At 47.3% G+C, this 10,003-nt stretch overlaps 1 protein-coding gene across 2 annotated transcripts; it reads right to left on the bottom strand.

Annotated features, from left to right (window-relative positions):
- Nucleotides 1–597: 597 nt before the first annotated feature.
- Nucleotides 598–9,409, bottom strand: cby1 (chibby homolog 1 (Drosophila)). Of its 2 annotated transcripts, none has more exons than XM_038783693.1 (5): nt 9,235–9,409; nt 4,749–4,842; nt 4,199–4,304; nt 2,139–2,254; nt 598–1,987 (listed from the first exon to the last, which is right to left on the bottom strand). In XM_038783693.1, the coding sequence occupies exons 2-5, from the start codon at nt 4,824–4,826 to the stop codon at nt 1,907–1,909; spliced, it is 381 nt and encodes a 126-aa protein (XP_038639621.1). In that variant the 5' UTR covers nt 4,827–4,842; nt 9,235–9,409; the 3' UTR covers nt 598–1,906. The 2 variants fall into 2 exon arrangements, with proteins under 2 accessions (XP_038639621.1, XP_038639620.1); XM_038783692.1 differs by having other exon boundaries at nt 9,167–9,408.
- Nucleotides 9,410–10,003: the final 594 nt, after the last annotated feature.

Here is a 10,003-nt window from a genome sequence, read left to right on the forward strand (position 1 = left end):
AGGACTTCCACAAGATGTGGAAGCCATTCACCAACTTGTTCCAAGATATTATTATTTTAGGGGCTGGTTTAGCTCACTCGGCTAAATCGCTGGCTTTTAAAGCAGACCAAGCAGGCCAGCAGCACGGTTCGATTCCTGTACCAGCCTCCCCGGACAGGCGCCGGAATGTGGCGACTAGGGGCTTTTCACAGTAACTTAATTGAAGCCTACTCGTGACAATAAGCGATTTTCATTTTAAGATCTGTCCGCAGCCAGCAACCATTGAGTAAGGGGGAGACACAAAGGGCCCACGGGACAAAGAGGGAAAGGAGAGAGGAAGGGAAGGGGAAGGGAGGAAAATGGTGAGGAGGGAGCAAAGAAAATGAGAGAGACAAGGGGCAAAGCCAGAGGAGACTGTTCCAATAAATAAACTCACCACTTTTCTTCTTGCAGGACAGAAATGTTAGCATTTATAGTATTGCAGAATTCACAATCTACTGAACTCTGACCATAGCAGTAGATTTTTCTGTCAAAAAGCCCCAGTTTCTATGGTCCCTCCTTTCAAAACGGAAGCAGTAGTTATCGATCGCGAGTGAATAAGAGGCACAGGAAGATGGCTTTGAAATCAGCTGGTGTTTTAATTACAAACTCAAAGAGACAGATACATTCACATAGAAGCAAAGCTTTAAATCCCACCGTTTAGCTCCTGGGCACACTGCCCTAGAACCACCTTTGCAGGCTCGTAAATCAAGAAATCCCATTGGTTGGCATCCATTACAGGTCAAGCTTGTAAAACAGCAGCAAGTGATGGATAACTTGGTCTGCAGTTAAGTATTAGAGAAACTCACTGGAGAAAACGAAGATGTGCAGAGCTTTGGAGATGGTTTAAGGGAGGAACGTGACTGGGGCGGGAATGGGGTGGGGGGGGGAGCAGGAAAGTGATGTGATGCCACAATTGGATCAGTTACAATCCTACTAAATGGCGGAGTAGGCCCGAAGGGCCAAATGGCCTCCTCCTGCTCTTGGTTTGTACGATGCAATTTAGCAAAGGAGCAAAGTGGACACTACCTCAATACCTGCTGCTGTTCTGTGTTAAGGCCAACATTCAGGCGCAGAGAATTTAGCCTCTGTCTCTTGCATGCAAAGCACAGCAGAGCTGCAGGATGGAAGGAGAGAGACTGAAAAAGGTTTTAAAAGCTATGACTTAATGAGGATAACGAATAGAAAAAATAAATATAATTTCAGAGCTGAAAGTTGAGACAAGCCTTTTTTGGGTGTGGGGGAAGAAAAATGTACAAGACCAGATCACTGCACCATCACAGTCAATTATAGCTGAGTTTGGGGAAAAGGTTCATTAAATTGGAGCAACAGCAATCCTTCTTGCACAGTAACCAGGAGTCTGAATTGGGCAGTTCCTCACAACTCTACACACTCAGTTCTGTATTGAGCACAAAGGCTTCCTATGCCTGAATTCTTGTTAATCTGCCCATTTAGAGGTCTTTTCGACGGAGTTGACTTCAGATGTCTTCAGCCGTCGATGAAACCGAATGTTGATTGGGAGTTTGAGCGCTGAGTGTGTGGGGTGCACTGTGCCTGAAGTTCATCACGTCGTTCAAATCGCTGGACATTACTGGCCACGCACAAGGTAAAGCTCTGTGAAGCTGACCGTATCACCGGCGTTCCTGATTTTCCCAGAAAGTCTCTCTTTCCCTCCCCGGGCTGAGGATGTGGAGGCTGCGTGGTGGGGGATGGGACCCACCTCCGAGGTCTGACTGTAGGTGTGACCTGCGTCTCCAAACAAACCCTTTGCGCACACTTCAACCGATTCCTGGTGTCGTTGAGCTGTTCTCCCTCTGCCGTTCCCCCACCCACTTCCCCCAGTGATGCACACTTTTCACTGCATCTTCCAGTCTTAAGGCACGAGCTCTCACTTTCTCTTGCGGTTGTGGATTTTCAGCTCCTCTAACTCCTTCTCCATCAGGTGTGACTCTGCTGTTGTTTCAGACAGCTGCAAGAAAATGATTCATCACTCGTGATGCTTCCAATTACTCCCGACCTCTCCGTTCCCCAAACACGCGACTGGCATTGCCCCCACCCCCTCGTTCCCCGACACTGCCCTGCCCCTCACTGCATTTGTATTGACTTTGTATGTCACTCACCATGTCCAACAGAATGTCGATTTTTAGCCGGAGAAGGTTATTCTCCTCTTCCAGCTGCTGGTTACGTCTCCGCAGGCGCTGAACCTCCTTCTGTGAGCCACCGTCACCAATCGACTCTACAACACGTGAAATAGTGAGAGATAAGCACACATACTGGGATGAGGGATTAAAGAGAGGAGAAAGAGTTGTGGAGGAGGGAGAAACAGAGGGAAGGAAGGAGAGAGGTATCGCAGTTCCCCCTATGCAGTTGGGCAGAAGGCCGCCTTTTAGTCCATCGTGCCCAAGAGCTATCTGGTTAGTCCCATTCCCCTGCTCTTTCACCAATAGTCTCATAGAACATACACTGCAGAAGGAGGCCATTCAGCCCATCAAGATTGCATCGACCCACTTAAGCCCTCACTTTCACCCTATCCCCATAACCCAATAACCCCTCCTAACCTTTTTTGGTCACTAAGGGCAATTTAGCATGGCCAATCCACCTAACCTGCACGTCTTTGGACTGTGGGAGGAAACCGGAGTACCCGGAGGAAACCCACGCAGACACGGGGAGAACGTGCAGACTCCGCACAGACAATGACCCAGCAGGGAATCGAACCTGGTACCCTGGCGCTGCAAAGCCACAGTGCTAATCACTTGTGCTACCGTGCTGCCAGTTTGCACATAAATCCCGATATGTCTCTGTTCCTGGGCCCGTTTTAAATATTGCACATTTAGTCTACATTGCCTAATCTCATTCTTCCTTTAAAATGCATCACTGCACTTCTCTGCATTAATTTTTTTTAATGTATTTATCTTCATTGCCATACAGTGCGAAGCACATAGGTACAACGTTTAACACAAGAACAACATCAGACAATTTACATACATAGAAATCACACTATGTTTCAAACAAATCTTTGAAATGCCACAACATTTTCAGCATTCACAACAAAATCAGGCAAAGGATTCTAAGGATCACCAATTCGATATGATTTGTTTTTACAAATATCAAGACGCAAACCAAATGTGTGCAGTTTATACTGATAACCAAGCAAGATGCTATAATTATGAGTAAAGAACTTATCAGACTTAGAGGTAGCAAGGCCACGTATCAATTTATAAACTTTAATAAAATCAAAAATCTCCAGGGTCCCAGGTTCGATTCCCGGCTGGGTCACTGTCTGTGCGGAGTCTGCATGTCCTCCCCCTGTGTGCGTGGGTTTCCTCCGGGTGCTCCGGTTTCCTCCCACAGTCCAAAGATGTGCGGGTTAGGTGGATTGGCCATGATAAATTGCCCGTAGTCCTAAAAAAGTAAGGTTAGGGGGGGGGGGGGGGGGGGGGGGGGGGGGGGGGGGGGGGGGGGGGTCGGGGGGGGGGGGGGGGCGGCGGGGGGGGGGGGGGGTTTGTTGGGTTACGGGTATAGGGTGGATACGTGGGTTTGAGTAGGGTGATCATTGCTCGGCACAACATCGAGGGCCGAAGGGCCTGTTCTGTGCTGTACTGTTCTATGTTCTATATCTTCTCTTTTCAAAAGATTGTAATCCAAGAATTCTTAAACACTCCTCATAAGTAGCCATAAGATCTTTTACATTAACCTTTTAAAAAAAATAAATTTAGACTACCAATTTTTTTTTTCCCAATTAAGGGGCAATTTAGCGTGGTCAATCCACCTAACTCGCACATCTTTGGGTTGTGGGGGTGAGGCCCACGCAGACACAGGGAGACCATGCAAGCTCCATACAGGCAGTGACCCACAGCCGGGATCGAACTCAGGTCCTCGGCGCCATAGGCAGCCTTTTACATTCACCTGACATGGTAAATGGGTCCTGTATTAATGTTTCATCAGAAAGACAGCATCTTCGCCAGTGCAGCACTCCCTCAGTACTGCACTGGAGTGTCAGCTCCAGACAGTCTGCTGAAGTCTCTCGAGTGGGACTTGCACCCACACGAATATGACCAATGAGGAATTAGATTGCAGACATTGACAGCACTGATGACACAGGGGCAGGGGAGGACAGACAGCATGATCACCCTGATGTCACCTGAGGATGTCTGAGGGTCACAAAATAAATCCTACAAACCTGACACCCACTGGCCATTGTCAAACTTCAGGCTCTGTCCTCCAATAGTCATCACAGGAGCACCATGATCCAAACCCAGCTCCACCTCACGGCTCACCCGATCGAGCTGTAACAGACACAGGCACATACCATGTTACAGCACTCAATCCACACAGCCACAGTAACTGTCCCACAGTCCAGGATCCACAAGGGTTTACCACAAGCCATTATACTAAAAGAGAGGCAATGACAGCCCTCCATCCCATCCCTACAGGGCCAGCCCTCCACCACAGACCCCCCCCACCATTCCACCATAGTGTGTAGTCAGTGACCAGGAGCAGCACAGGCTTAGTGACTCGGACCTGGTGCAATATTCGGGTCTCTCAACCAACTTCGCACTAGTCAGTTGGAAGTGGAAGAGGCTCCCTCAATCCAGGAGGGATTGACACAGGTACGAGATACACACTTATGTGGGGACAGTAATGTCTATCTGAGCATTTATACACAAGTGAGATTGCTCAGCAGCTGCACGTGGCAAATGATCCATTTTCTCCCCAAACGGCCACCCTACCGTGTGTAAGCTGGAGAGCGAGGCTGACTTTCTGGGTGGCGTTTTCTTCGGACTAAAGACATTTCCAAACAGAGGCATGGCTCCACCCTGTTACCTGGAAACGTACAAAGAAGATCAGTCAAGCAAAGTATAGCAAAGCACAGACAGAGAACACAGTGACACGACAAAGAGGAACATGGAGAAGGGTATGGAGCATGCCGGATTTATCTCGGGACAGAGTGGGGTCAGGAGAAGAGGGTCAAACTTTAGGACAGACAGAGGATGAACATTAGAAATAGAATCAGGAGCAGACCATTCAGCCCCTTGAACATGCTCCTCCATTAATAATAACAATAATAATCGCTTATTGTCACAAGTAGGCTTCAATGAGGTTACTGTGAAAAGCCCCTAGTCGCCACATTCCGGCACCTGTTCGGGGAGGTTGTAACGGGACATAAAATCATAGAGTTTACAGTGCAGAAGGAGGCCATTCGGCCTATTGAGTCTGCACCGGCCCTTGGAAAGAGCACCCTACCTAAGCCCACACCTCCACCCTATCCCCACACCTCCACCCCATCCCCATAATCCCACCTAACCTTTTTTGGACACTATGGCCAATTTAGCATGACCAATCCACCTAACCTGCACGTCTTTGGACTGTGGGAGGAAACCGGAGCACCCGGAGGAAACCCACGCAGACATGGGAGAACGTGCAGACTCTGCACAGACAGTGACCCAAGCCAGGAATCGAACCTGGGACATTGACGCTGTGAAGCCATAGTGCTAACCACTATGCTACCGAGCTGCCCATTAAATGCCAGCATGTCTGATCCTCAGTCTCAACTCGATTTTACCACCTGCTCCCCATATCCTTCATTCCCAGGGCCATCAAAATAATCTGTCTCGCTCAGTGTTGAATCTACTCAACGATGGAGCATCCACAAACCTCTAGGGTAGAGAATTCCAAAGGCACAAAACCCTTTTGGTGAAGAAATGTCTCCTCATCTCAGCCCTGAATGATTTCCCCCTTATCTTGAGACAGTGGCCCCTAGTTCTAGATTCCCCAGCCAGGGGTAGACAACCCACTCTGTGTCTACCCTGTCAATCCCCTGCAGGAGCCTGTGTGTTTCAATGAAATCACCTTTCATTCTTTTAAACCCCTGAGAATATAGGCCAAACATATTCAGCCTCGCATCAACTCTGTGATCCCAGGAACAAATCAACTGAGCCTTCACTGAACCATCCCCAAGGAAAGTATATTGTTCCTTTGGCATAGAGACCAAAACTGCACATAGTATTCCAGGCGTGGGATACCAAAGCCCTTTACAGCTGTAGCAAGTCTTCCTTATTCTTGTAATAATAAATAAATAATATTTATTAGTGTCACACATAGGCTTACATTAACACTGCAATGACGTTACTGTGAAAATCCCCTAGTTGCCACACTCCGGCGCATGTTCGGGTACACAGAGGGAGAATTCAGAATGTCTAATTCACTTAACAAGCATGACTTTCAGGACTTGTGGGAGGAAACCGGAGTACCCGGAGGACACCCACGCAGACACGGGGAGAATGTGCAAACTCTGCACAGACAGTGACCCAAGCCGGGAATCGAACCTGGTGCTGTGAAGCAACAGAGCTAACCAATGTGCTACCGTGCTGCCCACCGATCCCCAAGCAATAAAAGCCAACATAGTAATTGCCTCCGAAATTACGTATTGGACCTGCCTGCTAACTTTCAGTGCTCCTTATACAAGGTCTCCCAAGTCCCTTGTATCAGCAACAAAGATATATTTCTAGATTGGGATGGTGAGTGACTTGACGAACTTCTAGGTGGTGATGTTCCCAGGATCTGCTGTCCTTGTTCTTCTCGATGGAAACAGTTGCGAGTTTGAAAGATTCTGTCTAAGGGGCCTTAGTGAGTTCCTGCAATGCATCTTGTAGATGGTACCCACCGCTGCTACTGTGTCGGTGGTGGAACGAGTGAATGTTTGTGGAAGGGGTGCTGATCAAGCGGGGCTGTTTTGTCCTGGATGGTGTCACATTTCTTGAGTGTTGTTGGAGCTGCACTCATCCAGACAAGTGGAGAGTATTCCATTACACTCCTGACTTGTGTCTTTTAAATGGTGGACAGGCTTTGGGGAGTCAGGAGGTGAGTCACTTGCTGCAGAATTCCTAGTCACTAACCTGCTCTTCTAGCCACAGTATTTATATGGCTAGTGCATTTCATTTTCTGGTCAATGGCAACTCCCAGACCGTTAATATGGATGGATGGATTTGTTTATTGTCACGTGTACCGAGGTACAGTGAAAAGTATTTTTCTGCAAGCAGCTCAACAGATCATTCAGTACATGGAAGAAAAGGGAATTAAACAAAATTCAAGAAAATACATGAGAATACATAATAGGGCAACACAAGATATACAATGTAAACAAGATATACAATGTAATAGTGGGGAATTCAGTGATTGTAATGCCATTGAATGTCAAGGGGTGATGGTTAGATTCTCTCTAATTGGAGATGCTCATTGCCTGGCACTCGTGTGGCATGACTGTTACTTGCCCCTTGTTAGCCCAAGCCTGGATATTGTCCAGGTCTTGCTGCATTTGGACATGAAATGCTTCAGTATCTGAGGAGTCACAAATGGTGCTGAACATTGTGCAGTTATCAGTAAACATTCCAACTTCTGACCTTATGACATATGAATATAGGAACAGGAGTAGGCCATTCAGCCCCTCGAGCCAGGCTAGTGGCAGATGGAATACAATATGGAAAATTGTGAGGTTGTGCTCTTTGGAAGGAGGCATAGACTATTTTCTAAATGGGGAAATGCTTAGGAAACCAGAAGCACAAACGGACTTGGGAGTCCTTGTTCAAGATTCTCTTAAGGTTAACTTGCAGGTTCAGTTGGCAGTTAGGAAGGCAAATGCGATGTTGGCATTCATGTCAAGAGGGTGAGAATACAAGACCAAGGATGTACTTCTGAGGTTGTATAAGACTCTGGTCAGACCTCATTAGGAGTATTGTGAGCAGTTTTGGGCCTCTTATCGAAGGAAGGGTCCAGAGGAGGGTCACAAGACTGATCCCTGAATGAAGAGCTTGCCGTTTGAGGAACGGTTGAGGACTCTAGGTCTGTACTTGTTGGAGGTTCCAGGGGGAGGGATCTTATTGAAACTTACAGGACACTGCAAGGCCTGGATAGAGCGGACGTGGAGAGGACGTTTCTACTTGTACGAAAAACTAGAACCAGACGACACAATCTCAGACTAACGGGACAATCCTTTAAAACAGAGATGAGGAGGAATTTCTTCAGCCAGAGGGTGGTGAATCTTTGGAACTCTTTGCCGCAGAAGGCTGTGGGGGTCAAATCACTGAGTGTCTTTAAGACAGAGATAAGATAGGTTCTTGATTAATAAGGGAATCAGGGGTTATGGGGAGAAGGCAGGAGAATGGAGATGAGAAAAATATCAGTCATAATTCTGCTCCTATATTTTATGGTCCTGCCATTCAATGAGATCATGGCTGATCTGTGACCTAACTCCATATACCTGCCTTTGGCCCGTATCCCTTAATATATTTGCTGAACAAAAATTTATCTTCGATTTAAAATTAACAACCTGATCTAGCTTCAACTGCTGTGTGTGGGAGAGAGTTCCACACCTCTCCTACCCTTTGAGTTAAGAAGTTCTCTCCTGAACGATCTGGCCCTAATTTTTAGATTATGGCCCCTCATTTTAGAATCTCCAACCAGCGGGAATAGTTTATATTTATCAAACCCTGTCTTTCCCTGTTAATATCTTGAATACTTTGATCAGATCACCCCTTAGCCTACTAAATTCTCGCGAAAACAGGTCAAATTTGATGCTGGAATCTGAAACGAAAGGGAAAATGCTGGAAAATCTCAGCAAGTCTGGCAGCATCTGTAGGGAGAGAAAACAGCTAACGTTTCGAGCCCGATGACTCTTTGTCAAAGCTGATCTGAGTAATCTCTCCAGGAATAATTTTTGTAAACCTACATTGCACTCCCTCAAAGGCCAAAAGATCCTGCCTAAGGTGTGGTGCCCAGAACTGCTCACAGTGACTCCAAGTGGGATCTAACCAGGGTTTTGCACAGCTACAACATTACCCGTGTCTTTATATTGCTATCCTCTAGATGTAAAGGCGAGCATTCCATTAGCCTTTTTGATTATGTTCTGCGCTTGTTCCTGGCATTTTAAGGATTTTTCTACCTGAACTCCCAAGTCTGGTGGTGATTTAACCTGAGGATCACTATACCTCAGGCGAGGGGTGAGGTTGAGAAGGTGGGGCTTTTATGAATAACCTCAGCCGGTATGGGAATTGAACCCGTGCTGCTGACCTTGTTCTACATAACAAGCCACCTGTCTAGCCAACTGAGCTAAACCGGCCCTAACCCTGATTCCCATTGACTCCAGTTTTACCAGGATTCCTTGATGTCACAGTTGGTCAAATGTGGCCTTGTTATCAAGAGCGGCCACTCTTCCCTAACCTCTGGTGTTCTGCAAGAAAGTCCGCAAGGCAAGTTGACTGCGATTGGAGATGATGCACAGGACGTCCTCTCTGCCGACTGGAGGGCCTAGAAACGGCAGTCAGGAAGGGTGTGGAAAAAGCAGAGGATAAACAAAATGACCAGATGCTAGAAGAGATAGAACATAGAACAGTACAGCACAGAACAGGCCCTTCGGCCCTCGATGTTGTGCCGAGCAATGATCACCCTACTTAAACCCACGTACCCCGTATACCAGGTACCCAACAATCCCCCCATTAACTTACACTACGGGCATTTATCATGGCCATCCACCTAACCCGCACATCTTTGGACTGTGGGAGGAAACCGGAGCACCCGGAGGAAACCCACGCACAAACGGGGAGGACGTGCAGACTCCACACAGACAGTGACCCAGCCGGGAATCGAACCTGGGACCACTGGAGCTGTGAAGCATTGATGCTAACCACCATACTACCGTGAGGCCCCTACCGTGAGATCCTGACGGGAAAAAAAAAACCATCAGCCAACTTTGGACAAACACTATTAATCAGCATAAACAATGGAAGGATCTCTCGCCAATCAGCCTCCACAGCCACAAACACCATGTTCAACCCAGCGGTGACCCAGGATAAATCCCATTGCCCCCCGAGATGACGGGTGTCATCAGCTCTTTGCAGCCTCTCTTTGTTTCCTCCTCAGAGTTTTTGTTTTCTCATGGTCTTATATCTGTTGAACATTTAGAATTGTTTCTTTCAATGTTTACACTGGT

Source organism: Scyliorhinus canicula, chromosome 23 (genome assembly GCF_902713615.1).
Source record: "Scyliorhinus canicula chromosome 23, sScyCan1.1, whole genome shotgun sequence".
NCBI lineage: Eukaryota > Metazoa > Chordata > Chondrichthyes > Carcharhiniformes > Scyliorhinidae > Scyliorhinus > Scyliorhinus canicula.

What these genes read in the sequence shown, in the direction of transcription:
- cby1 (XM_038783693.1), bottom strand. Translation starts at nt 4,826, where the DNA reads ATGCCTCTGTTTGGAAATGTCTTTAGTCCGAAGAAAACGCCACCCAGA. An exon ending in CAATGGCCAGTGGGTGTCAG is followed by an intron (nt 2,255 to 4,198) that starts GTTTGTAGGATT and finishes CACGTGTTGTAG; the next exon opens with AGTCGATTGGTGACGGTGGC. An exon ending in TCGACATTCTGTTGGACATG is followed by an intron (nt 1,988 to 2,138) that starts GTGAGTGACATA and finishes ATTTTCTTGCAG; the next exon opens with CTGTCTGAAACAACAGCAGA.